Source organism: Felis catus, chromosome F1 (assembly GCF_018350175.1).
Source record: "Felis catus isolate Fca126 chromosome F1, F.catus_Fca126_mat1.0, whole genome shotgun sequence".
Classification (NCBI taxonomy): Eukaryota; Metazoa; Chordata; class Mammalia; order Carnivora; family Felidae; genus Felis; species Felis catus.
The window spans coordinates 41,261,324-41,282,169 of NC_058384.1; the positions used below are offsets into that span (position 1 = coordinate 41,261,324).

The window sequence follows — 20,846 nt, forward strand, 5'->3', positions numbered from 1 at the left end:
TTCTTCAAGAGCTACAACTTCTGGAAAGATTTCCCTTTTTGTGGTTATATCAACAACAAACTCTTTCCATTTGGCACAGGAGTTTTGTTAAACAAAGGACGAAGAAAGCCCCCCTCACACAAAGGAGGTCTCCAAAACAGAGCACTGGTTGTGTTTGTAGATTATTTGTGCCTCTTTAACACCCTTCCTCAGGCAGTAGAATGTACTCCTCTCCATACAAAATGGTGGCCATCATGTCTGTCTGACATTCAGAATGGGAAAAGGCAACATGAGCACACCTTTTGTAAAGCTTACTACTCCCATCCTAGCCAAGATGAGGAAATGGGTAGCCAAACCTAACCAGAGCCAACACTATCTTTTTGGGGAAGGGCCCCAGAAAAGGCACAGAGTAATAAAGTAAGATAAAGGGTTTACCCCAGCCCTTGTACACCACAATACCAACATGGAGGACAACTCTCACTCCCAGGAACCAGACTTCACACATTTTGGTTACCAAGAACTTAACCAAGTTGCCTCGTTTCTGACTAAAATCCCACTAATGCAAACGTACAACATCCACACTCACCCTTCCTAGCATATGACATAAAACTAAACTGCTAAATGTCTGAAACATGACCTATTCTTCAAGAATTAAAACCTTGGCTCTAATCAGCTCCGGCTGTAACTTCTGCAGGCCCCTTTGCACTCCAGAAGAAATGCACGTCCCTTAAGCAACAAGAATCAACCTTGTCCACTTGAGAGAAATGGTTCTATTTTCAAGCATTTCCCCCATACGAGCTGACCAGTTATTTTCTGCCGCATAGATTTCATCTTCATTTTCAAACTTGTCCAAGAAAAACCAAAGTACGGTGTCCGTGCTTTAATTTGGGGGGGAGGGGGAAGCGAGACGGGAGAAACGACGTATTAAGAGATCTCCCTCAAAGCTGATTTCCAAACCCTAATGACTACATATAGAACCCCTGCAACTCCAAATGTCATTACAAAGAGCGAGCTTAAGAAAGAAAGGGATGGGAGGGGGGACTCTTCCTCCAATGGGGGTGGAAGTGGGGGTGGAGTGGGGGGCGGGGAAGAGTGGGGAGAAGATTCTTAAACTGTAGGAAAGGCAGTTAAACATCCTTCCCAACGGTCCCGGCCCGTCCAACCGTCCTTTAGGCCAACTCGGACTCCGACCATCCGCAAGGTGGGCAAAAAAACAGGGGTGTCGACGCGCACCCAGCTCCAGCCGGGGGTGGGGGGCGGGCGCGGGGGCCAGCGGAGGGCCGGCCGGGCTCTCCTCAGCGAACGTTGGAGCCAACGTTGGAGCCGTTAGGGATGACTTCAGCAGCACCCCACCCCTCACACACACAGCCCCCAGGCCCGAGGCGCTTTAGGCACGGCTCGCAGGGCTGAAGCGGGGCTGCATTTCAGCCTCCGGGGGTTGGGGTGGGGGGGGGGGCGCGGGAAGTGCGCGTTACGGCTTCGCAGGTCTCCTGGTCTGACATGTCCCCCTACCGCACGGCCTCGCCCCCCACCCCACCAGCGCAGCCGAGACCTCCCCGGGGAGCCGGGCGGCCGGGCCAGAAGTCGGGTGTGTGCGCGGCCGGGCGGGCCCCGGACCCTCCGCCGCCGGTCCCGCTCCCCCACCACCCCCAAGTGCCCCCCACACACTTACGCCCCCCACAACACCTCGGCTCCGGGGCCGGCCCCGCGGCTCCTCCCCGCCCCCCGGCAGCGCTGGACGCCCCCTCCTCGAGCCCGGCCCGGGGAACAGCAGGAAGCCCGGAGCCCGGGGGGCAAGGGGGTGCCCCGGCCCGCGGGGTGGGGCGCCCAGGTGAGGGCCGCTCCGGGCCGACGCCGCCACCACACAAAGGACCAGGGGCTCCCGCCGCCATATTGAAAACTTTCCTCCGCGCACGACAACTCGCAAGTCCCCCACCCCCACCCAGCACACACCCCCGCACCCCGGGGGAGGAGGCGAGCCCCGGCCCGCCGAGCAGCGCCGGGCCCGGCGCCCGCCCTCCTCGCCCGCGCCGCCGCCAGCCTCCGGCAGGAAGCACCCCCTCGCCCACCCCGGCCGCCACTCCATCCGGAACCGAACCCGAACCCCCGGCCGGGCCGCACACCCGTCCGCTCGGGCCGCGCGTCGCCCGGGGCCCTCGGGGTGGCACCGCCGAAGCGCCCGCTCTCCCACGCTCCTCATCTCCCACCCTGAAGAAGCCCCGTCCTCCTCCCCCGGCCTCAACTCCGACCCCGGGGCAGCCCCAAACTTGACGCGGCCTCCGGGGCGACCCCCGCTCCCCGCCCCCCGCGCCTCGGGCCTCCCCGGCCCGCGCGTCCTACCTCCCTCCCCCAGCCGCGAGCAGGATCCGGGGTGCCGGCGTGACTCACCGGCGGCGGCCGCACCTTACAGATCCCAGTCTGCTCGGCTATGGGCCGGATCTTGTGGATGAAAGCGAAGGGGTCCGCGAACTCTTCCCAGCTGGGCTCGAAGACCGGGCACTCGGGGGGAGGCAGGAACTCGCCCAGCGGGCCCGGGCCCCCGAGGGGCAGCGCCGGGCGCGGGCCCGGGGGCAGCGCGGTGGCCGGCTCCATCACCGCGGGTCGGGCACGGGCGAGGGCAGGGTGGGCTCCGGAACCGCGGCGGCGGGCTGCGCTGGGTCCGAGACGGGTGCAGACGCGACTCCGGCAACGGCAAGTCCGACTTGTACTAGCAACGGCAGCACCTTGGGCTTTTTCAGCCTTCCTCCGACGACGTCTTGCCGCTAACCCACGCCGTGCGCCTCCGCCGCCACGGCGAGGAAAAAGAGTCCCACCCCCACCCCCACCCACCCCCACCCCGCGCCGAGCTCCCGGCCCCGCCCCCGAATCGGGCGGGGCCCGGGCCTTCGGCCTCGGGATGAAGTTGATCCTTACGGTCCGGTTGAGCTAACATTTATTGACCATTTACTACGTGCCAGAGTCCCTTCCCTCAAGAAGTTAATACTCTGGTGGAGAAGATCGGACACATAAATGGATTATATCAGTCATGTCAGTACACTGTGGTAGGTGCCATGACAGAAGTGTATACACTTAGTAAAACCTGGGGAGGGGCCGAAGGTATTTGGCATAATGGGGAAGGATTTTCTAGTAGGGGGACCGGCTTGAAAGTAAGAACAAAATGGAGGTGAGAAAACACTAGTTATAATGTTAATAATAAGCTAACACTCTTGAGCACTTGCATATCCTGGGCACTGTTCTAAGTGCTTTGCATAATTAATCATTTAATCTACACAACAACCCTTTGAGGCAGGTACTCTTACTTCCATTTTACAAATAAGGACAGTGAGGCACAGGTTGTTTAAGCAATTTGCCCAAATTCACACAGCTAACAAGTGATAGAGACTCTACCTTTTGGAATGAGAGGTGTTCCAGAGAAAAGAGTGGTCCGGGAGGAAAATAATGGCAAGGTTGAGCGTGAGAGAAGCCAAAGACTTTAAAAACAAGCCAGTTGAGAAACTATGGTGCCTAAATTAAGGCAGCCGTGCTATTCTTTCGGAAGAATGCATGCAAATGTAGGAGATAAAATTAGGACGTAGTGATAAATTGGGGAAGGACACTAAGGTATCCAGGATGATTCAGGTGTCTAGGTACATGCCTGAATGGTTGCTGGTGCACGGGCATTGCCAATGCATTTCCCTAGATTATATAAATGAGGAGGTATGAGGAGGGAGATCATGTGTTCACTTCTGGATATGTTGAGTTTGACGTGTCTTCTTCGGTACACTTGGAAATATCCAACAGGCTGAATAGTATAAATCCGAAGGGGAGAGATCAGAAATAGAGATGTAAATCTAGAGTTATTAGCATACGACTGATAGCTATTAATTATCTAATGCTAATCTAATACTGTGTGAAAGCATTGTTGTAAATGCTTTGCGTGTATTTGTGTATTAGCTCATTGAATCTACACAACCATCCCGTTGGGTAGGTACTACTATTACCCCTATTTTGCAGAGCAAGCAATGGAGGCACAGAGAGGTTAAGTAATTTTAAAAGTTAAGAACATTTTTGAGGCATGGGTGGGGTGTGTGTATGTAGGGTGAGTGCCTAGTGTCCTGCCCAGGAAAGGGGAGAGAGGAAATTTAACAAGTAGGACCTCAACACTAAAAAGATCTCTTTCATCCAGAAAGCAGCCAAACCCATGGAAGTATCATTTGGACCAACAGCGTCCTAGCTCTGTTTTCAGATTCACCTAGATGAAAGAAGTCTCTCTTATCCTTAAGGGTTCTTCAAGTTAAAAAGTGGGGAGGAGAGAAGCCTCCTCTTCAACAAACTCTTCCCAGAGATACTTGGCCCCATGTTTTGGGGCCCCATGTTTAAACTGTTTGTTTAAAAAGGGCCTTGCAGAAGGTACTCCTTTTCTTGGCTCTCTAGGGCTTCGGACCTACATAAACCTTTTTTGCTCCCCACTGCAACGGAGACTTAAGCCAAGGGGCAGCTGGCATCCTACTAGAGAAAAAGTCATCAATGTAAGATAGAGATGAGATAAAATTATAATAAAATGTCAATGGTAGAACCTAAGTGGTGGGTGTAGAGGAATTTGCTGCAAAATTTTTTTAACTTTGCTGAATATTTTAAATTCTTCCATAATAAAATGTTGGGGAGAAGAATCATTGCTGTTCTTTGCCATGGGTGTATTTGCTTTTGAGGGTTTTGCTGCAGCTGATTTCCTGTCATGTGCTCTTTCCTGGGAGAACGTTAAGACTATTTTCACACTTAACATTGGCATCCTTCAAGCCGGATAAGTATAACTTTGAGAAAAATTCTAGACTTGTATCAGTAATGACTATTAACTGAGGTGCACAGGAAGAATGAGCCTGGGATAATCTTTCCCAATCCTCAGCCGTGTACTAGAACTCCCTCACGCTCCCAACTCCCAAGCTCTCTCCATTTCCGGTATTGACCCTAAGTGATGAGATTTTGTTGCTCCCAGATCTGGCAGCAGCTGTTTGGCTCCCCGAGGACCCGATGTGACGTTGAGGGAGGGGGCGGTTGCCAGGGTAGTCAGGGGAACCTAGGGACCCAGAGGGCTCTCCGGGAAGGCGACAACTCCCCCCGCCCCGCAGAAGACGCTTCCCTTGCCCTTTATGATGTGTGTTTACATGGGCGGAGGGATCCCTCCCCAGCTGACAGCCACACCGCGGCCGGCTCTTCTTTTTTTAAAGAGCCTAGCCACAGGCAGTGATTGGCCAAGGCCAGGGCCGCATCAGCCTCCGGGGGCGGGGCCGGGGCCGCATTGTCTCGTCTGGGGCTGGCCGGACGCCCCAGAGGCCGGACCTGGGCAACCCCGGCTCGGAGGTCCCGGGGCTGGGTCTCCCGGAGGCCTTGGGAGCGAGGCCTGGGCGGGGTCCGGTTTGGCTTGCTCGGGGAGAGCGGGGTTGGAGCCCAGGCAGCCGGAGCGGAACCAAGCCCCGCTCCGAGTGCCACGTCTCCAGGAACCCCCTCCTTACTCTTGGACAACACTCCGCCCCACCCGGGCCGCCGTCCCCCAAACTACCCCTATTTGTGCTGCCCCAGATCCTTTGGACACATCCTCAGGGGGCTCCCTCCTCATCCGCCCCCTCCGTCCGCAGGCCTCATTCCGCGAGCCCGCCCCGCCCCCGGCCTGCGCCCCAGATCTGCAGCCTTCGCCCCTAGATCCGCCCGCCTGGTGATGAGGCGCTCCCCGCGTTCCTTCCGGTCTCGGCGACGGGACGACCACGCTCCAGGGCTGCGAACTAGGGGAGCGACTTTCTCCCTTCCCCTCCCACCTCCAGCCGCCAGCCCCCCGCGCTCTCCCGGGGGACGGGGCTCCGGGACGGAGGGCCGGCCCGGCTCCCCAGCAGCCTGGGAGGGGGCGGTGGCCCGCGCAGCACGTAGCGCACGTGTAGGGGCCGCTCTCCACCCCCTCCGCAGCCCGCGGCCTCCGACCACTCTCCCGGGCTCCGGGTGTCTGCGGTGCGCCTGCCTTCCGCCCCGAACCCTCAGTGTCTGCGCCCTCCAAACACTGCACCCCTTCTCACACCACCCTCCCCTTCCCAGCCCTGCTGATCCTCTCCTCTCTTTCTCCCTTCCCCCCAATTTCCCCAGTGCACGGGCCTTTCCTCAGACTCTTCACAGTTTGTCTCAGCTCCTCCGAGTCAATGCCATCTTCTCTCTCCCCCACCACTTTTGGTGTCCTGGAATGTTTGGTGTCAGATGTCCCCTGTGGAAACCCACAATCCATGAGATCTCGAGATGAGCTGCAGCCTGTTTGGCCTCCCTGTTTTATTTATTTCGTGTACTCCCACAGCGTCTCGTTACTACTCTCTGTTACTGCAATCATAACTCGGGATTTGTCTTTTTAACACTGCCCTCTTCCCTTACACCCGCCTCTCCTCCGGATTGGAGCCGCTGGAGGGAAGGAGTAATGGTCTCTAGCCCTGGCACCAGGCACGTGGTAGAAACTTCACAAATATTTGTTCAAGGGGAAGGGAAGTGGCCTGGAGTGTCTGTAGCTCCTACCGGCTGAGGATGGAGCTTTGGACAGGACAGGAGAAGCATCTGGTTGCTCAGGTGAAGCAGGAAGAGATCTCACAATAGATCAGTATGTGGGGGATGGGGGAGCCCACATAGTGGGATAAACCCATCTTCCCCCATTCCCTGCCATGCTCCTTTCCCAGGAACCAGCAAACCCTCCTCCTCTGCTAGACTTGTCTCTTGTGTGGGACTTCTGTGTTCCCTATTCTGCCCTACCCCCAGCTGTGGGGACTGTCTTTTCAGATCGGCTCATCCCACGACAAGGGTCTCATCTCTGGGCTTCTGTCCCTGGGAAGTTGGGTCTGGATCCTGGGGAGACACCTGATAACTAAATCCCCATCTTCTCCTCCTTCCCATGTTTCCTTCCTCCCCAGTTCTGGGATCCCTACTCTGCTGACTCAGACCAAGGGGATCCAGGGTTCAGCGCTTTGGTTGACCTGGGTGTGAAGGGTGTGGGGCCCAGGAGCTAGGCCCTTGTCTGGGCCCCGTCCCCAGGGAGCCTCCAACAGACACTGGCAAGTGGGGCAGTTCCCACGGTGTGTGGCCAGCCCTGCCCATGGGGTGGGGAGGGGCAGAGTTACCCACACAGGGCTTCAGGGTGTTTCCTCCCCTTCTGGTTGGACCACTTTAGAGGCCCTAGACTCTTTCTCAGAGCAACCTTGTGCAGAGAAGCTGAGAGGCAGAGGGAAATTCACGTTCCCTGTTCGTCCTGGGGCACCACCACCCCAACTAAGGTCTCTGGACTGGGGCACCCCTCGCAGCATGCCCTATGGCCTTGGATAGTTGGAATGTTTGGAATTCTCTGTGTCCACGATGCAAGTCTTCCAACACAAAGAAAATGGCTTCTACACTAATTATGTCAGAACTTCTGGAAGCACTACCGAATCTCCTACGCTCATTTGAAATTCAGTGTTGACCAAATCCGGTTGAGTGGCCAACACAGGGTCAGACACACTAAACGCTAAATGGTAATTCTTTCTTCTCTCCCCTGGAAGGAAGGGGTGATATATGAACAACCTGAAATACTGTTCTAACATGAATAAGACAGGGTCAGTGGCTGGGGGTCCGTAGTCTCTTAGACGTATCAACACTATGAGGTAGGGGGGTTGCAGTGTCATCGCTTTTCAGATGGAGAAACTGAGACTCGGAAAGGTTAATTAGCCAAAGCCACACAGATAATAACAGCGTTAGGACTAGAATGATGATCCTAAAGCCTTTGATCATCCCCAAACATCAAGGTGACTTCTCTAAAGCTCAGAATCTCACACCCGCTGCCCCTTAACCTGCCAACATGTATCCATTCTCTCCCCTAAGCCTCAGTGGCTTCACACTTCTTGACTGTGTTTATATACCAAGAGTTTCACAAAAGTTTCACAAAACAGTACTGGCCCTCACACAGTGATACACAAACATGCTGATCGAGACCCATGAAGCTGGTTTTATAACCCATGAACGGATTGCGGCCTCAGTTTGAAAAATGCTGCTCTGTAGCTAGTTTTTCCTGCTGAGTGGGCAGCTTTCAAGATGATCTAGACCAAGCAGTGAGTTTTCTCTACTGGTACCCGTATAATCTTACATTTTGGCCACTGCCCCTCCCCCCTCATGTCTTCTGTAAGTCCTCCAGGATATGGACCACATCATATACAAAATCAGTCATCAGCCCGTTTCTCTTCCGTCCGTTTTTCATTGCAATCGATTCATTTTCCTCCTACCCCTGACCACAGCACTTGAACCCCAGGGATCACTTTGTGCCTCATATTTTTAGCACCTTATCCCAGACAGGATCTAGCATGGTCTTTCAGTCTCCCAAGACCTGACTTGGAGCAGTGGCCAAAGACTCAAATGCCTACAGGGGGGCAAGGTAAATGAGGAAAGTCAGCCAGGTAGAGTAGGAAACTGAGAATGCACGTCCGGCTACCAGGGCCGTCACGAGTCAGGCCAGGGTGGCAGCAAGTTGCAATTTTTCAAGAGAGGCCAAAAGTCTAGGTTGTTATACAAGCTCCCTTAATTTTTAATTTTTTTAACGTTTATTCATTTTTTTAATTTTATTTTTTTAATTTACATCCACATTAGTTAGCATATGATGTTTATTCACTTTTTTGAGAGACAGAGACAGAACACAAGCAGGAGAGGGACAGAGAGAGACACACACACACACAGAATCTGAAGCTCCCGGCTCCAGGCTCTGAGCTGTCAGCACAGAGCCCGACGGAGGGCTCGAACCGCGAACCGTGAGATCACGACCTGAGCCAAAGTTGGATGCTTAACCGACTGAGCCACCCAGGTGCCCCAAGTTCCCCTAGTTTCTACATATTCAATCTTCAAACAAATTTTTTTAAAAAAAGTGTGTGAGCCAATCAAATAAGCTTGTGATCAGACCATGTTTTGTGTGGAGCCACCTGCTCTGGAGAGGCTAGGGGGCTGATGCACTTCAGACCTTCAGAAAGAACAATGGTTGCCAAGGGAGCACTAGCTGAGGCACCCAGAGAGAAATGCTGGAATGGAGGTGGGCTCCTGCTGCATCCCTACCCTGTGGGTCAGGTTCAGCCTCCTAGGCTTAAAGGAGAACTCTGACTTCCAGCAAAGTCTGGAGCCCACACCCAGGACATACGATAGCCAGAGGCATAGTGTCATAGATGGCCAACCCATAACTGCAATGTTGATGAGGGACCTGGGGGGTGTCCTTGCTTTTTAACATTTCCTCCCTCCCTCAACTTTTTGCCTCCTCTAAAGCCCTCAGAGAAGCGGAAATCAAATGACAAGCTATGGAAAGGTTCTCAAAGTGCTGTGCATCAGTGTAAGAATCTAAAAGTAAAATTGGGGTGAAGGCTTAGGAATTAAAGTAAGGCGGACCTCCCAGATATGAGGGAAAAGAAGACAGTGCCGTCATGGTTGAAAACGATACTTGTTCCTTATAATAAAAAAGCTAACATTTATTGAATGTTTGCCATGTGCTACGCATTTTTGTGTGGATGATCTCTTAAAATCTTCTTAAGAACCCTTGAGAATAGGCATCATTTTTATCTTCATTTTCTAGATGAATGACTGGGATTCGGAGAGGCTGAGTCACTTAGCCAAGGTCACATAGCCAAGAAGTTTAGCAGAACCAGGTTCTGCCCAGGCTGTCTGAGTCCAGAATCTGTGCTCTTAACCATCACCCACATATTGCCCTCCCCTGTTACACCGCACAGTCCTGGCACTGCGGTGTCCCTGACACCTAGCACAGTGTTTGTTGAAGAAATACATGGTCACTCACCGTTGTCACATAATGCCTGACAATTAGTGAGTTTATAAATACTCGTTGAGCATGTTCTCTGGGCCAATTACTATGCAAAGTGCTGTAGACATAGCGTTGAATAAAACGAGGTCCCCGCCTTTCAAGGACTTATATTCTAGTCTAGTGGATAGAGACAGACAATAAACACATACAGGTAAGATGGTTTCTGGTAGAAATCAATGCTAAGGAAAACAGGATATGTGATGGAGTGATGGGAGGCTGGGTGGGAGGCGTGGTGAGTGGCTACTTTAGGCACAGTGACTGCAGGCAGGGAGAGCATCTGGGCTCACATTTGAATGTTGGGAAGAAGATGGCTCTTGGGACCTCTACAGAGGATAGTTCCAAGAAGAGGAGTACCATATATGGAGACCTGAGTCTGCAAAGAGCTTGAAATGTCCAAGGGATGATGCTCCTCCCCACAAGAAAGCCAATGGGTCGGGGGAGATGAAGTCAAAGAGGCAGGCAAAGGGCTAGATCAGACAGGATCTTGTAGGCCATGGTCAGGAGTTTGGGTTTCATCTTTCAGCCGCAAGTCATTGGAGAATTGTAGGCCAGGGAGGGATAGCATTTGATTCTCAATTTTAAAAGGTCTCTCTCACTGCCATGTGGAGAAGAGATGACAGGAGAATGAGGGCGGAGGTGAGGAACCAATTAGAAGGTGTTTGCAATAGTCCAGGCAGGAGACGACTGTGGCCCAGACTCACGTGGTAGTGGTAGAGATTGTGCGGAAAGGTCATGCTGTGGATGCATTTTGGAGGAAACGGTAACAGGACTGATTAGATTGAACGTAGAGTGTTCAAGGGAGAGAGGCACCGAGGATGGCTTCTAGATTTTTCCCCTGAGTAAATGGGCAAATGGTGGTGCTATTTAGGGAGATGGGGAAAGCTTGTGGAGGAAAAGATTGGGGATATAGGGGGGCGCCTGGGTGGTTCAGGCTGTTAAGTGTCTGACTTCAGCTCAGGTCATGGTCTTACAGTCTGTGGGTTCAAGCCCCGCGTCAGGCTCTGTGCTGACAGCTCAGAGCCTGGAGCCTGCTTGGGATTCTGGGTCTTCCTCTCTCTCTGCCTCTCCCCAACTTGTGCTCTCTCTCAGTAATAAATAAGTAAACTTTAAAAACTTATTTAAAAGAAAGATTGGGGATATATGAAGATCTATGTTTCTGTTTTGACTCTGTTAAAGCTGAAATACCTTTTATTCATCCAAATGGAGATGTTCAATAGTCGAGTAACCTGGAGCTCAGGACAGGAGTCAGGGCTGCAGACAAGATCTGCCCTGGGTCATCAGCGTGTGTGTATATCTATGTATATGCCCACAAGCTTATATATGTAAAAGCCTACAGATATGGAATAATGTATACACACACACACACACTCACACGCACACATATATTGTATATATGAAGATAGTTATACACACACATGCATGTATAATATATAGTACTTAAAACCATGGGACTGGGTATGATCACCCAAGGAGAGCATATAGGAAGAGAGCCAAGGACTGAGTCCTAGGATCCTCCTCCATTTACAGGGTGGGAAGAGGATGAGCCAGGAAAGAAACAGAATGGTCAGTGTGGGCAAGAATGACGTTAGGGAAGAAAGCATTTCAAGGAGGAAGTAGTCAACCATGTCAAAAGTTGCAGAGAGGTTGAGTAAGATGAGAGAAAACGTGGGGCTAAATAATAAAGGCAATGCTCTCAAGGAGTTGTGCTGTGTTGGGGTTCCAGAGGAGTGGGCAGAATTTGGACAGAACATGAATTTAGAGAAGAATTTTGCTTTTTTTTTTTTTTTTTTTTTTTTCCCATTGGGAGATAGTAGAGCTCCCGGTCAAGATGATGGGAATGGTCCAGCAGAGAGAGAGTAGAGGGTAACGCAGAAGAGAAAGAGGGTCATTGCAGGGGTGCAGCACCCTGAGCCGGTGAGGGGGAGTGGGAGTCAGGGCACAACTCCCTGAAGAGGAGAGTGTGGAGTTGAGGTTCAGGGAAGTGGAGGGCATGGTGGAGGGGAGGTTTGATAGTTCCCCATATCTCTTTTCTCTGTTAAAAGATGCTGATGGTGGGGCGCCCGGGTGGCTCAGTCGGTTGGGCGTCCGCCTACGGCTCAGGTCATGATCTCACGGTTTGTGAGTTCGAGCCCCTCGTCGGGCTCTGTGCTGACAACTCGGAGCCTGGAGCCTGCTTCCGATTGTGTGTCTCCCTCTCTCTCTCTGCCCCTCCCCCGCTCAAGCTCTGTCTCTGTCTCTCTCAAAAATAAATAAGCATTAGAACAATTGTTTTTAATTAAAAAAAAAAAAGATGCTGATGGGTGGTCTTTGGAATGAATAATAATAGCTGGCAATAATTAAGCACACGCCGCTCCCCTGTAAGGCCGGCACATGCATCCCTGCGATGGTAGGGGAGTAGGTGGAGAGGACACAAGGGTAACATCACAGAGGGAGCTTAGCTCCAAGCCGGAACACTGGAGAGGCCGCAGGTTGCTCTGCCTGGCCTCACCTTCTCTGTCATTACACCTGAGTGACTGGCGCTCCGCACCCCAACTCCTCTTTTTCTCTCTCTCCTGCCTCTCCCAGAAGTCTGTGGGACTCACGGGGCTGAACAAGGGCAGTACTCTGGCTGTGACTGGTAAATGACACAGGAGGTGCAGAGGAGAACTGAGCTATGGCTGTGGCAGTGAACTCCTTCAGCTGTCACTGTAGAGCCTTTTTAATCAAGGTATGTATCCTTGTATTTTTGTCCTAGAGAAAAGAAGCCCACCTCCTTGACATCAAGTGCTTTGTATCTGAATCACCTAAGTGACTCAAAGTCCTGACTTAAGGAAACCAGGTAAGAAAAGTTCACTCTGTGAAGGCTTCCTACCATGTATAAGTTTTATGTTTATAATTCTTATCAAGAAGCTAAATGGCTAAGGGAGAGAAGGGTATTAACCTCTATCAAAATGCTGCACTGGCAGGATCCAGACAACAGGGAGATTGGAGAATATTATAGCTTCGGGAGCACAGAAATTATCAATTGCAATTTCTTTTCTTTTGTGTACTGACTGTATAAGGGACAGAATCAAGAGCAGGTGACGAGGCATATTAAAACCTTTCCTTTGATCATTTAGAAACAACCAGGGAAATACATTCTCACCGGAGAAAAGGCACTAACAGAGGAAGAGAGCAGTAGACAAGTGCTTTTGAGGCTGAATAAGCCTGAAGTCAAAGCTCAACATTCATGAAAGGATGTTTTTTCATTCTAAGTTAACAGATTCATGTTCTGATCAAGGTATGTGAATGAGATTAAAGGTTGGAATAAATTAAGGATATCCTTTGTTAAAGAGTAATAAAGGCACCACATTGCTTAGTATTTAGCAATACTTTAAGTTCAGTTATTTTATTTATTTTGAGAGAGCGAGCGAGCAGGGGAGGGGCAGAGAGAGAAGGAAAGAGAGACACCCAAGCAGGCTGCACACTGTCAGTGCAGAGCCCAGTGCAGGGCTCGATCGTGATCTGAGCCGAAATCAAGAGTTGGATGCTTAACCGACTGAGGCACCCAGACACCCCAAGTTCAGCTATTTTAATAAACTGACTTTTGCTTAAAAAAGCAAGGGTAGGTGGTGGCCATCTGTTTCCTAAGATAAAGGAGCCTCATCACTGAAGCCCCAGCTGACCTTCATCATTTTGAAAAGGGAAAACTTGGGGAAAGTTGAATCTCCAAACAAACCTATAAAGAGAAAGCAACAAAGGCCACAGGACAGGTGACCTTCCTTCTTTAGGCCAGGGAATAAGGCTATATTCCATCAGGTCCCCAACTCAGATAAGAAGGCAGGCTTTGGAAATAAGTTAACAATGATGAAGAGGAAGGATAGAATATGGGGGATTTTGAGGGGGAAAGCTTCCAGGAGACAAAGGAGAAGTTCTAGGCATGGATGGATGGATGGATGGATGGATGGATGGGGAGAGTCCCCAGCTGCTTTACATGTTGACTTTTTGCTATAGGAACCGTATCCCATCAGACACCATGCGGTGTTCCATCAGGCGCGGCATCATAACCTCAGTGGGCATTGGATTCCTGTGGCTCCTCGTCACTTTGAAAACCCCCAGGGAAACTGAAGATGTTCAAAACGTGATGGCCCTCAAAGGCCAAGTAGCAACCCTTGCTCTCAGTGTGGGAATTGAGGATGTAGGGAGGGAATGGTGTGGACAGGTAGATTCTCAAAGCACCTGCTCCCTTGCACCTGCGAGCAGGAAGCTCCAAAGGGAGTTGGGATATGAACCTGGACCCATCGGTCCATAAAGAAGCTGCTCCCCCAACCCCACTATTTGTTAAGGTAAGGAAGAGAGCAAATAGTGCTCGAGCCCTCATTGCTTTGGCCAGTGGTCAGGCATCCTGAGAATGTGCTGGGCTCACTCTAGGGAGAGTTCCTCTTTCCTGGAAAAGCTTATGAGAATCCTCTAGGGGGCTAAACACTCTTCTTTGTATGAAAGGAGGTACATGTTTTGCTTTTTGTCAATGATCTAGGAGGACAGTTATGGCAAAAGAAAAGATGTGAGACTGCTGGAAGGCTGGCAGAATCATACCTTCCAGTATATTAAGACAATTCAGCAGAGAAGAAAGAGTGAGTTCCAAGGAGGGGAGTGGGGTACCCTGAGGGAAGTAGGGACGTCAAGAGAAGGTAGCTAGGAAGGAAAGAAGAAGGGAGAGGAAAAAAGGCAGGACTGCTCCCAGGAATATTGGGATCTGGCAGACAGTTCAGGAATGAGGAAGAAGGAGGGAAAAGATCATTGTTACAGGAAGGCAGAGTCACCGGATTAGAGAACATGTGGATCAGAAGGGGCCTTAGAGCCATAGTCCAAATCCCTCAGTTTTGTGAATCAGGACCTAAGCTCAGGAGTGAAGGGACTTGCTCGAGGTCACACAGTCAGTGGTGGAACTGGGACAAGAACGTAGGGCTCTTGACTTATGGAGAAGCGCTTTTCCTTTCCCCTAAAGCTGAGCTTTGGGAAGGTGAACTGTAAAACAAAAAGAATTATAGTAACTATAATGTTAGCTAATACTCCTGAGCACTTAAACCATGTGCTACAAAATTCTGGCTCAAAGACGACTCAAAGGGACCCACAGGGACTCAGCATCACCTAGTTTAGTGCTTCTCAGACTTTAATGTGCATTGAAGGTACTTGGTGATACTGTTAAAAGGCAGTTTATCTAGGAACCCAGACTCTGCTTTTCCAATAAGCTTCCAGATAAGATTGATGTTGTTGGACTGAGGACCATATTCTGAGCAGCAATGATCTAAACACCCCCTCTACCAAAAGAGAGCACAGATGGGAACTAGAAGAGGGAAGAAAGGAACAGAGAAGGTCCCAGAGAGCATCCCAACCCTTAACCCTTTGACTACCTTCACTACCAAACCCGACGTACTCTGACAATTGTCCCTATTTTGCCTCTCCTTAGCGTGGCTGACAGTGGGGATCTCCTCAGTGCCACGACCAGATCAAAGCGGCCTCTTGTACACCCTGGTCTCTCTGTTCCGTGCTTCCTCTAAGATCGAGCAGAAACGTCTCACAGTACTGGTTCATCTGGCACATTCTGACCTCACCGGGCTCAGAGAAACCATTGCCCGTATTTCAACCCTCTTCAGCCCACAGATCTTGTCAGGGAAGCTGCTGCTGATTCATGCTCCATCTGATGCCTACCGCACCACGGATGACACGAGGAAGGAGGCCCACCGCGGGGAATTCTACTCCAAGCGGAATAGAGATCATGCCTTCCTCATGAGCTTTGCCGCAAAGCTCTCTGAATACTTCCTGTTACTGGAGGACAATGTCCTTTGTGCCCCCAACTTTATCACCCACATTCATTGGAAGGTGGACACAATGAGGTCCGACCCATGGGTGCTACTGGAGTTCTCTAATATGGGCTTCCTCGGCAAACTCTTCCACAGCAGGGACCTCCCACTCCTGGCTCATTTCCTCCTCCTCTTCTACAAGGAAAAGCCCCTTGACAGACTGATCCCCCACTTCCGTACCCTCTTAGCTCAGAAAAACCCAATCCTCTGCAGACCGTTCCTTTTCTACCACAGGTTCTCCTACTATACCTCCAATGACAGTCAGAAGGCCACGCCAGTCCGGAAAAAGAACCCCTATGGTCCTGACAACCCACCCGCAGCCATTGTCACAGATATGAAGGTTTTTGATGTTCATTTCCCCTGGAAGGCCTACACTCTGGATGAGTCATTCTTCTGGACCCAAAATGTTAGTGCAGGGAACCACCTGACAGTCATTTTGAAGCATCCAGCGAACTTGAGTAGAGTGCAAGTGTTGACAGGCACCATCGTGGATGGAAAGCATGCCCTAGAGAAGGGGCAAGTGGAGCTGGGCTATGACCCCGAGGGAATGCCTCAATACTGTACCAGCTTTGCCTTGCTGGGCCATCTCTTGGAAGGGCAGGTGAATCAGGAGATATTCAAAAGTATGGGGTACGATGTGAGCTGTGTAAGGCTGGTGGTGAAAGCTAATCAGGTTGGTGGTCTCATAATCAGGCATATTTTCCTCTGGGAGGAAAATCCCAAAGATATGGAAGCAGCTCAGAGTTGGAGATAAATCACTAAGGATGTGAAAAATTAAAGTTGTGAAGCTGTTCCATTCCAGCCTGAGTGACATGGGGAGATAGATGTCAGGGAATGAGGGGCAGGGAGAGAAGACTCTATGATGCTTTTGGTGTCACCATGATGTTAAGAGACCTGTTCCTTTTTCTCCCCAAACAAGTAATTCATATCTATATATAGATATAGATATAGATAGATAGATAGATATGAATTTATATATATATATATATATATGAATTTGTATATATATGTAAAACTTTTTATGTTTATTTATTATTTTAAGTAGGCTCTGCACCCAACATGGGGCTTGAACTCATGAGCCTGAGATCAAGAGTTGCATGCTCTACGGACTGAGCTGGCTGGATGCCCTATTATAAGGTGTTTCTTATAGGTTATCTTTTTCTGGGAGCAGATATAGCTTGGCCCAACTTGGGGGACGGCCTTGGTCACTCCCAGAATGTTTAGATTTGGGGGATGCTGAGATGAGCACAGAGTGTTTGTGTGTGTGCGTATAAACACATATATTGACACACAGTCAGAGGTGGGGAGATGTAATGCGGTAGTAGGAGGGTAAATGGGGAAATCATGGGGTGTCCCTGAAACTGACAGCATAAGTAGCCAAGAAAGTGACCCTCGTTAGAAGTCAAATTCTCTGGGGGCGCCTGGGTGACTCAGTCAGTTAAGTGTTGGACTCTTGATGTTGGCTCAGGTCATGATCTCACGATTCGTGAGTTCGAGCCCTGTGTCAGGCTCTGCGTTGATGGTGTGGAGATTGCTTGGGATTCTCTCTTTCCCTCTCTCTCTCTGCCCCTCCCCTCCTCATGCTCTCTCTCTCTCTCTCTCTCTCTCAGAATACAAAAATAAACATTTAAAAAAAGAAGTCAAATTCTCTGAAATTCAGAAAAGCAGTAGATGGACCGATAGCAATAAAACTAAACCCTTAACTCTATCCTTTAAGCTGTTTCATAGTGTCCATGAGTTTCTTCCTTTCCTCACAAACTTGGACATAAATAGTTTGTAACTAAAACTTCACTTTGTCATCAGCAATTCACTCCTTAACTCCCCCACTGGTGTCTACACCCACCAAGCTACTGAAACTCTTCCCTAGTTGCAATGACAAAAATAGTCAAAACCCAGCTGCATTTTTTCAGAGCTCATTCCCCTTAACTCTCTGTAGCAATATACAATACTCACTAGTGTTTCTTCTAGAAACAGCCTTCTTCCTTCTGGGATTCATCCATTTATTGGATATTTGCTGAGTGCGAGGCACACAAAAAAGCCCCTGTGGGGTTAAGTACATGGTCTTTTGGAAGCACAGATCTGCTCCTCCTAAAACATTCTTGGGGGCTTAGGAAAAGCTTCTTGGAAAATACAATATCTAAGCCTAGACCTGCCAGATAATTAGAGAAGATAGCCAGGTAATGTGGGAAGAAGGTCAGGGAGATTTTCCAGTAAAAGAAACAGCATGCTGAGAAGTAGGCAAGAGGTGAGAAAGAACATGGTTCATCTGGGAAAACGCAAATCATTTAGTGGGACAGGAGATGGAGGGCAAGCTGGAGGAGGGATGGGGCAGAAGATAAAGCCACAGGATTGAGAGAGGACCAGCTTAAGAAGGGCCACAGACAATTCAATGGGGGAAAGAACAGTCTTTTCAATAAACGTCTTTTCAATAAATGGTGTTGGAACAACTGAATATCCACATGCAAAAGGATGAATTTGGACTCCTACCTCACACCATATACAAAATTGAATCCAAATTCATAGAAGAAAATAGAAGGTGTAAATCATTGTCACCTTGGATTAGGCAACAGTATATTAAGATATGACACTGAAAGCATCAGAAATCAAAGAATAGATCAATTGGACTTCACCAAAATTAAAAACTTTTGTGCTTCACAGGACACTATCAAGACAGTGACAAGAAAACACACAAAATGGAATATTTGCAAATCATATACCCAATAAGAGACTATTATAAAGTCTTATAAAGTCAGAATATTATAAAGTGTTATACTCAATAATAATAATAAAATAACCCATTAAAGATGGGCAAAGGGTATGAATAGAGATTTCTCCAAAGAGGATGTACAAATGGCCAATAAATACATGAAAAGATGCTCATCGGGGCACCAGGGTGGCTCAGTCAGTTGAGTGTCTGACTTCAGCTCTGGGCGTGATCTCATGGTTTGTGAATTTGAGCCCTGCATGGGGCTCTCTGCTGTCAGTGCAAAGCCCGCTTCAGGTCCTCTGTCTCATCTCTCTTCCCCTCACCTACATTGTCTCTCTCTCTCTCTCTCCCCCTCTCCCTCTCAAAAATAAATAAACATTAAAAAAAGAAAGAAGAAAGAAAGAAAGAAAGAAAGAAAGAAAGAAAGAAAGAAAGAAAGAAAAGATGCTCATCATTAGTCACTAGGGACATGCAAATCAAAACCACAATGAAATACCACTTCACACCCACTATTAAGGCTCTAATTAAAAAAAAAAAAAAGGAAAATAAGTGTTGGTGAGAAATTCGGACCCACATACATTGCCGGTGGGGTTGTGAAATGGTGCAGCCACTTTGAGAAAGTTCCTCAAAATGTTTAACAGATTACCACGTGATCCAGCAATTCCACTCCTAGGTCTATACTCAAGAAAATGAAACATACATCCACACCAACACTTACACATGAATGTTCATAGCAGTCTTATAATAACCAAAAAGTGAGAATAATCTACATGCCCAACAGATGAATAAGCAGAATGTGGTGTAACCATACAAAGGAATATTAGTTGGCCATAAAAAGGAATGGGGAGTATGGGCCTGCTCTGTAGCACACATGAACCATTATGCTGCATGAAAGAAATCGGTCACAAGAGGCCACATATTATATGATTCCATTTATAGGAAATGACCGGACTAAGCAAATCCATAGAAGTAAAAGTGGATTAGCAGCTGGGGGCTGGGGAAAAGGGAAATGGAAAATGACTTCTAATGGGCATGGGGTGTCTTTTTGTGGGCGATGAAAATGTCCTAAAATTAGGGGCACCTGGCTGGCTCATTTGGTGGAGCGAGCGACTCTTGATCTCGAGGTTGTGAGTTCAAGCCCCACACTGGGTGTAGAGATTACTTGAAAATAAAACCTTAAGGAAAAAAAATGTTCTAAAATGGTGGTAATGGTTGCACAACTTGGTGAATATAAAAACTATTGAATTGTGTACTTTAAAAATGAATGTTATGGTATGTGAATTATATCCTAATAAAGCAGTTATTAAAAAAAAAAAAAAGCTGTAGAAGCAAATCAAGGGTTTTAGACTATCCTGATGGCAATAGGGAATCATTGAACAGTTTTAGCCAGGACAGCGAAATGACCTGTTGTGCTTTGGAAAGATCACTATGGATATCTTGAGCAGACTAGTTTGAAGGGAGTCAGGATGAGGTATCCAATTAGAATTAAACAAGAGAATGTATACAAAGTGTCTATCTCAGTACCTGGAGTATAATAGATAATAAATGACACTTCCTGGGGCCCCTGGGTGGCTCAGTTTGTTGAGTGTCCAGCTCTTGGTTTTGACGTGGATCATGATCCCAGGGTCATGGGATTGAGCGCTGTGTTGGGCTCTGTGCTGACAGTGCGGAGCCTGCTTGGGATTCTCTCTCTCCCTCTCCCTCTGTCCCTTCCCTGCTCTTGTGCATACTTTCTCTCTCTCTCTCTCTCTTTCTCTCGCTAGCTCGCTCAAAATAAATAAACATAAATAAAATAAAATAAAATAAAATAAAATAAAATAAAATAAAATAGAATAAAATGACACTTCCCACTTCCCTTATCTTTCTCCCTTCTTCCCTTCTCTTCCCCACCTTTCTTCCATAAATTCTACACCAAATCTATATTTCCACATGCCTCTCTGACTAATGATCTCTGTCATTGACACTGTTTCCTCCATCCATCCCTAAACATGGGACTATTCCAAGGCCCTTTACTCTTTTTTTTTTTTATGTTTATTTTTTGAGAGAGAAAGAAAGGGAGGGACAGAGAGTGTGAGCAGAGGAGAGGCAGAGAGGGAAAGAGAGAATCCCAAGCAGGTTCCATGCTGTCAGCACAGAGCCCAACGTAGGGCTGGATCTCATGAACTGTGAGATCATGACCTGAGCCGAAATTAAGAGTTGGATGCTTAACCGACTGAGCCACCCAGACACCCCAAAGTGCTTTACTTGTATGCATCTATGCCTTCTTCCTTCAATTGGTCCATCACTCAGAGTCACCTGAATGAACTTTCAGGTACTACCTAAGTCAGCAGCATCCTCTGAGGTCTCCAATCTGAGCCTCAGTGTCTTCTCTCCAGCTGATGATGGACACCCTCTACGTAGCTCTTCCATGGTCATCTCAAGCTCAACGTGTCTAAAACCAAATTCTTAAGCTTGTACACCCCTCCAGACATGTCTATTTCTGGCCATAGTTACCTTACACACATAAACTCAAAATCTTAAA

At 49.0% G+C, this 20,846-nt stretch overlaps 2 protein-coding genes across 11 annotated transcripts in view; one reads left to right on the forward strand and one right to left on the reverse strand.

The window, feature by feature from the left end:
* The window catches only part of KDM5B (lysine demethylase 5B), an 80,488-nt gene extending 77,733 nt beyond the window's left edge, over nt 1-2,755 (reverse strand). For 3 of the 5 annotated variants that reach the window (XM_023247927.2, XM_023247926.2, XM_045049237.1), the window contains exon 1: nt 1,652-2,194. In XM_023247927.2, the coding sequence (XP_023103695.2) occupies nt 1,652-2,179 (528 nt within the window). In that variant the 5' untranslated portion in view covers nt 2,180-2,194. Of the gene's footprint in view, nt 1-1,651; nt 2,195-2,319 lie in introns of those variants that run through there. The other 2 variants (XM_045049239.1, XM_023247928.2) reach the window with 2 other exon arrangements.
* LOC109495700 (alpha-1,3-mannosyl-glycoprotein 4-beta-N-acetylglucosaminyltransferase-like protein MGAT4E) lies at nt 1,084-16,414 on the forward strand. Of its 6 annotated transcripts, none has more exons than XM_045049240.1 (7): nt 1,102-1,180; nt 12,362-12,413; nt 12,531-12,614; nt 12,895-13,055; nt 13,769-13,916; nt 14,292-14,388; nt 15,225-16,414. In XM_045049240.1, the coding sequence occupies exons 5-7, from the start codon at nt 13,791-13,793 to the stop codon at nt 16,370-16,372; spliced, it is 1,371 nt and encodes a 456-aa protein (XP_044905175.1). In that variant the 5' UTR covers nt 1,102-1,180; nt 12,362-12,413; nt 12,531-12,614; nt 12,895-13,055; nt 13,769-13,790; the 3' UTR covers nt 16,373-16,414. The 6 variants fall into 6 exon arrangements, with proteins under 6 accessions (XP_019677550.2, XP_044905175.1, XP_019677551.2 ...); XM_019821992.3 differs by lacking the exon at nt 1,102-1,180 and adding an exon at nt 2,810-3,020; XM_019821991.3 differs by lacking the exon at nt 12,362-12,413 and having other exon boundaries at nt 1,084-1,180.
* The last annotated feature ends 4,432 nt before the right edge of the window (nt 16,415-20,846 follow it).